The sequence below is a fragment of the Osmerus eperlanus genome, chromosome 16 (assembly GCF_963692335.1).
Source record: "Osmerus eperlanus chromosome 16, fOsmEpe2.1, whole genome shotgun sequence".
NCBI classification, from domain to species: Eukaryota; Metazoa; Chordata; class Actinopteri; order Osmeriformes; family Osmeridae; genus Osmerus; species Osmerus eperlanus.
Window position 1 is genome coordinate 13302834 of NC_085033.1, and position 6656 is coordinate 13309489.

At 47.2% G+C, this 6656-nt stretch overlaps 1 protein-coding gene across 1 annotated transcript in view; it reads right to left on the reverse strand.

Moving 5' to 3' along the window:
• The window catches only part of efr3a (EFR3 homolog A (S. cerevisiae)), a 66084-nt gene that overhangs the window by 27077 nt on the left and 32351 nt on the right, over positions 1-6656 (reverse strand). The window contains exon 7 of the mRNA XM_062481586.1: positions 5424-5564. Within this exon, the coding sequence (XP_062337570.1) occupies positions 5424-5564 (141 nt within the window). The remainder of the gene's footprint in view (positions 1-5423; positions 5565-6656) is intronic.

The following is a 6656-nucleotide window of genomic DNA, read 5'->3' on the forward strand; positions in this document are numbered from 1 at the left end:
TCCTTGATTAAAATATGTCTTTAAATTGTATATTTTCTACAGTAGCAACCAAGTGTTTTATAAGAGGAAAAAGTATTTCGTCATGGCCTCTAAAAGAATGTGTGCTGGTTTCATAATGGAGGAAGATTTGGAGTCTTTCCATGTTTCTCCACTTCCTGCTCCTTCTCTCTCTTCCTCTTCCCTCTCTCTCTCTCTCTCTTCCCTCTCTCTCTCTCTCTCTCTCTCTCTCTCTCTCTTCCTCTTCCCTCTTTCTCTCTCCCTCTTCCCTCTCTCTCTCTTCCTTTTCCCTCTCTCTCTCTTCCTCTTCCCTCTCTCTCACTTCCTCTTCCCTCTCTCTCTCTTCCTCTTCCCTCTCTCTCTCTTCCTCTTCCATCTCTCTCTCTTCCTCTTCCCTCTCTCTCTCTTCCTCTTCCCTCTCTCTTCCTCTTCTCTCTCTCTCTCCCCATCTCTTTCTCTCCCTCTCACACCCCATCTCAAACTCACTCCTCTCTTAAAGCAAGCATACTGCCCTCCAGACAGAAAAAAAACAAGAGAGGGGAGGGAGAGAGAGATGGAATGAGAGAGGGGGGGAAGAGATAGATGGAATCAGAGAGGGGGGAAGAGAGAGAGACAAAGACAGATGGAGAAAGAGAGGGATAGAGAGGCTCTGTGAATTATAATAGCACCTACTGTCGCCACTGTGACGTCAATCCAACCCCAGCCCCCACTCCCTCTTTCCTTCCTACTCCCCCCCCCCTTTCCCTCTCCTCTCCTCCCCTTCCACCCCTCCCCCCGTTAACCCCAATCCCATCTATTTTTAGAGCAGCCTCGAAGACGCTTTTCTCTCTCTCCTCTACTCTCTCTCTCTCCTCTTCTCTCTCCTCCTCTTCTCTCCCCCTGTATCTGCGAGGTGGACGACCAGCGAGCCTGAGAACCACAGCACGGCTGCGTTCACCATCACAAGAGCAGCACTCCAGGGCTCATTGACGACCCCAGCTCACCTCCATGGCTGTGGGCACAGACGCACTAACAGCACAACATAACAAGGTGCAGGCTGTTAGAAGTAGCATAATCACGGAAGTTCAATAAAACCAACAGCCGTGTTCTCGTGGTGATACAAACAGAGATGTCTCCCTTGTTTGTTTCTGCGTTAATGGGCTGCAGTAGCACATGTTAGCCAGCAGGTGGCACATGCTTCTCCTTATGCAGCCTTGTGAGCAGGTTGTTGGTCAAGGGAAGTTAAAAGGGGCTAGAAAGGTGGCCAAGTTCCATAGACACATAGCAGGTTTCTAAGCGTGTGTGTGTGGCTGTGTGTGTGTGGCTGTGTGTGTGTGTATGTGGCTGTGTGTGTGGCTGTGTGTGTGTGTGTGTGTGCGCGCATCTCTGTGGTCCAGCTCTGTCTCAGCATGTACAGGACATGTTGCTCTAGGACAAAGTGTGTGAGGGTAAGTGTGTTTGTGTTTGTCTGTGTGTGTGGGCGAGTGTGTGGTTTCTTGTGTGTGTGCGTGCGTGCGTGCGTGTGTGCGTGTGTGTGTGTGCGTGCGTGTGGGTGTGTGTGGGTGTGTGTGTGTGTGTGTGTGCGTGGGTGTGTGTGTGTGTGAACGCTTTTGGCACCAAAGCCACAGCTGAGTCGTGTTGGCGGGCGCCCCCCCTTCCAGCTCGACCTGACACCACAGGAGCCAGGAGAGGCCTGATTGGACGAGACATCAGAGCCCACAGGAGCCAGGAGAGGCCTGATTGGACGAGAGCAGAGAGACCCTCAGCTGGGAGGAACCATCCATGACTCACCAAGCCAAGAGACACAGGCCACACGGTGCCACTCTAAAGATGCCTCCATCCCTCCATCCTCTCTTCCTTTCCAGTCATCTAAAATGACTTATGACTCGTACAAGCTGCGGTAGATATCAGAGATTCCCTCCCGGAGGGCAGACAGGAAGGTTGCAAGTTGGACACCATGTGAACACAGTCACAGATCCCTGGGGTGGCGCGACCCCCAGCGACCCCTAGCACACGGACCCCAGGAAAGCAAACTTCGCTCTGTCTGTAGGGTCAGCTGCTCTCCAGCAAATACACGACCCAGAGGACCTCAGTCTTCCTGCCTCAACAACAACAAAAAACACCACCAAGCCAGCAATCCTTCAGGAGTTATTGCAGGGATAACTGCATGAATGCCCTATCAAATTTAAGTGCTAAAATAGTAGTTATGACCACTGCAGCCATGGCAGTGAGAACATTTCCCTTGATAAGATTTCTTAATTTAAATAAACAACACATTATTCATTCTTATTTATTAAGTCACTAGATAAAGCATTTACACCAGAAAACAATTCCAACTAGATTTAAAATCTAAAAACAAGATGATCACACTCAGTTACATTCAGAAGTTTTACAGGCTACAGTAAGTGAATAGAATGTATTCTTCTTCAGTTGCTAAACTAATGACTTTAAACCCGCGACATTCACTCACATTCCCACCCCTGAATTTAATCTGTTGGATTGGGATTCCACCAAAATTAGCGGACAGGTCAATATGCCAACCTACAGTACAGCTACCATCGCTTCTTCATACATCCTCTCTCCCTCCCTCCCTACGCTCTCTTCTCAATGTCTTTTCTGTTCATTCTGATTCTTTAACTGAAATATGCAACATTCAAACCCCAACTTCAAACATTTTAAAGATTCCTTTTAGCAGTTATTAGAAAACATCACACACACACACACGTGAACACCCCACTTAAGTTCTTCTTAACATCAAATACAGGCCAAAAAGGGATGCAGGATATTCTAGACTTCAGAAGGCATGGTTAGCATTAAGTAGCCTCGCAATTACAGAGAACATCAGTCTTTTTAGATATTTCCTTCCCCTTGGAGAGAGAGAGAGAGAGAGAGAGAGAGAGAGAGAGAGAGCAGGTGAGAGAGAGAGAGAGAGAGAGAGAGAGAGAGAGAGAGAGAGCAGGTGAGAGAGAGAGAGAGAGAGAGAGAGAGAGAGAGAGAGAGAGAGAGAGAGAGAGCAGGTGAGAGAGAGAGAGAGAGAGAGAGAGAGAGAGAGAGAGAGCAGGTGAGAGAGAGAGAGAGAGAGAGAGAGAGAGAGAGAGAGAGAGAGAGAGAGAGAGAGAGAGAGAGAGAGAGAGAGAGAGAGAGAGGAAGGGAAGACTTCCGCAATGAGCGAGGCCTGTTTGAATGAAAAGATCTCCTTAATTGGCAAAATGACATCTCAAAGTGTGATGAAAACATGTAATTAAAAGAAGGGTCTTGCTTTCTGGGTTCACCAGCGATTAGCTTCCCATATGGACCGAGGGTCAAAGGTCATCTTTTCAGGATAAGGAGGTAAACACTGAGCTTTAATGGGATTAACTACAGTGGAGAGATATGAGAGATACGAGAGAGAAAATGATTAAATATGCTACTTTATTTTATCTTCTTCATAATTTGGCCAGATGTCAAGTATCCAAAGTAGAATGTAACTGATGGCTAATGACACAATATTAAGTGGAACACTTGATAGTTGAATGGAGCATGAATGTATCAAAATATAGAGAATAAGGGTCCAATCCAACAGTATAAGTAGCAGTGCACTGCTGCTATGCAGATGGGAAGTATTTAAAGCATTAGGAACAACTGAGAACAACAGATCCAATTATTTGCTATCCTAACATAGTGACACAGTTAACCCAACACATGCAGGACAGCTATCTACTGGTCTCTAAGCAGTCGATTGACGTCAACATAGTAAAAAAGTACCAAAACTTGTTTGAGCACAACGCTAGGGGTACCTCAACATCATTTATAGGAGACATAACTTCCAGACTCTGGGCTTGAATATTACAATCCACTGGAATGGAAAAAGTCTACGCTTCCTCAACTTCACAAAACAGTAAAATGGTGATGATGACTCTAATAATAAGACCATTAGAAAGCACACTCTATGGGGCTCCTTCTCTATCTGTCACACTCCTGGATTTTAATTAGTTCCACACACAGGGAGGTAGGAGTCGGCTTCCTGCGTTCCCCTGCAGGTGTGGGAGAAGGTGTGTGTGGGAGAGGGTGTGTGTGCGACAGTGTTTGGGTGTGTGTGAGAAAAACAGAGATACGAAAAAGGGACGCAACACCATGTTTGGGTCTCTCCATTTCATATACACAAGCAAACACAAAGGGAAGGACAGCCAGGATAACAGCCCAGGCTGGAATCAAACCCGGGCCCCCGGGGTGGTGTCTTGTGTGTGTCTGTGTGTGTGTGTGTGTCTGTGTGTCTGTGTGTGTGTGTGTGTGTGTCTGTGTGTGTGTGTGTGTGTGTCTGTGAGTGTGTGTGTCTGTGTGTGTGTGTGTGTGTGTGTGTCTGTGAGTGTGTGTGTGTGTGTCTGTGTGTGTGTCTGTGTGTCTGTGAGTGTGTGTGTGTGTGTCTGTGAGTGTGTGTGTGTGTGTGTCTGTGAGTGTGTGTGTGTGTGTCTGTGAGTGTGTGTGTCTGTGAGTGTGTGTGTGTGTGTGTGTGTGAGTGTGTGTGTGTGAGTGTGTGTGTGTGTGTCACAACATCATAAAGACAAACAACCCCGGTCCAGGTTCCACATCCCCTAAAGGTGGGCCCTGGGAGGCGTTCAAAGCTGCGACCGCTAATGACTCCTCAGCTAAAATGGCCCCCCCGTGCAACCGTCAAATCCTTCCCCCTTCGCTCGCTTCCAGCCAGGCTCATTCAGACGGTAATTGGGTGAAGTGTGAGCTGGAGCCCAGCGGAGAAGAAGGCGGCCAATAAGAAAGTGTGAATTAAATCTGGAATCACAGAAGGTCTTGGTATTGGAGACAGAAGGACTCAAGACCTCCAGACCCTCTCTCTCCCTCTCTCTCCCTCTCTCCCTCTCTGTCTCTCCCCCTCTCCCCCTCTCTGTCTCTCCCTCTCTGTCTCTCTCCCTCTCTGTCTCTCTCCCTCTCTGTCTCTCTCCCTCTCTGTCTCTCTCCCTCTCTGTCTCTCTCCCTCTCTGTCTCTCTATCTCTGTCTCTCTATCTCTGTCTCTCTCCCTCTCTGTCTCTCTCCCTCAGTCTCTCTCTAACTTTCCCTCTGATTTCCTTTGTGTGTTGGGATGCTTACTGGGTGAGATAGGCAGAAGCCTGACTGTTCCTTCCTACCGTGTGTGGGTGTGATGAAAAGAAATGGACCGAGAATTCAAATGATTTCGATTCAAACTGTCTCATGAGAACCCAAACTCAGGGCTGGGAGAAGAGTTCTCGGCCCACTTACCCTCACTGCAGAGTAGGTAGTGGATGTGCCACTTATACCAACAATTTTGGGTTGTTATGTCGGGTATCTAGGTTTAGTAATTGTGTGTGTGTGCGTGTACGTATATGAGTGTGGTATAAGTGTGTGTGTGACTGTATGTGTGTGTGTATGAGTGTGTGTGATTATGTATGAATGTGTGTGTGTATGAGTGTGTGTATGTGTGTGTGGTACTCACACTAGTACGGGTCGGACGGCGTTGTTCATGTTGCCGTAGGCGGCTCGGCCCAGCAGCTCTCTGAAGCAGCTCTCTGCCAGAGAGGCAGGGTTCTCTTCCCCCTCCTGCCCGGACACTGATGGGGTGCTGGGGTGCCCCACCCTGAGAGAGAGAGAGAGAGAGAGAGAGAGAGAGAGAGAGAGAGAGAGAGAGAGAGGGGGGGGGGGGGGTTACTGTCTGCTTGTGTGTGGGGGAGTGTGTGGAAGGGTGAGTGTGAGCGAGACAGAGAGAGAGAGAGAGAGAGAGAGAGAGAGAGAGAGAGAGAGAGAGAGAGAGAGAGAGAGAGAGAGAGAGAGAGAGAGAGAGAGAGAGAGAGAGAGAGACTGAATATGTGTCTGCTTGTGTGTGTGAGAGAGAGAGAGAAAGAGGAAGATGAGACAGACATGGATAAAATGAGAGGTGATGGAGGGGTAATGAGTTACTGAAAGAGTTAGTGAGAGCAATCGATGTAGGAAAAGAAAGAATGGGATTTAGGAAAGAAGTTAAGAAAGAATTTAAGAAGAATGACGAGAGTAAAACATGGCGAGACTGATGAAAGAAAATATATAGGTCAGAGGCCAAAATATTTCATTCAGTTAGGAGGACAAATTCAACACCAGAGCACACCTTCAACAAGTCTTAGTAAGATAGAAAGATAGAAAAATATAGAAAAAGGCAAGATAGAAAAACGCATAATACAGCGACGAGTGTAGCTTCCAGAACCATATAATTATTGATTAGGTAAACCACCTATCCAAAAGGCACAAACATTGTCATACATCAAGCAGACGAAAATAGAAGTGTTTGATACACGTTCTTAAGGATAATTAGACTTTCTGTCCGTCAAGAAACAAACTGGCAATCCATTGTGTGCGACAATGAAAAAAAAAAAAGATAATTTCCCGTGGAAGCCGGCCACAGACTCCTCAGGAGAGAAAACAATTCAATTGTTCTCAGCCCACATGCAGTTCATGGAAAATGTAACAATTATTGATTGTTTTCAAGGTGGGGGAGGGGGGGGGGGAAGCAGGGAAAACGCTGACTAAACCCAGAACTGGCCTGGAAGGAGCCGTCCAGCCTACATGATCTGATAGGAAAACAAATTCCCATTTCATATGGACTTCAGAAGAGAGTGGGGTCAGGCTCAAGAGAAGGCGTGAGGTTTGAAACGTCTCCGACAGAGAACAAAGTCTTGCTATCTTCTTTTTTTCATTT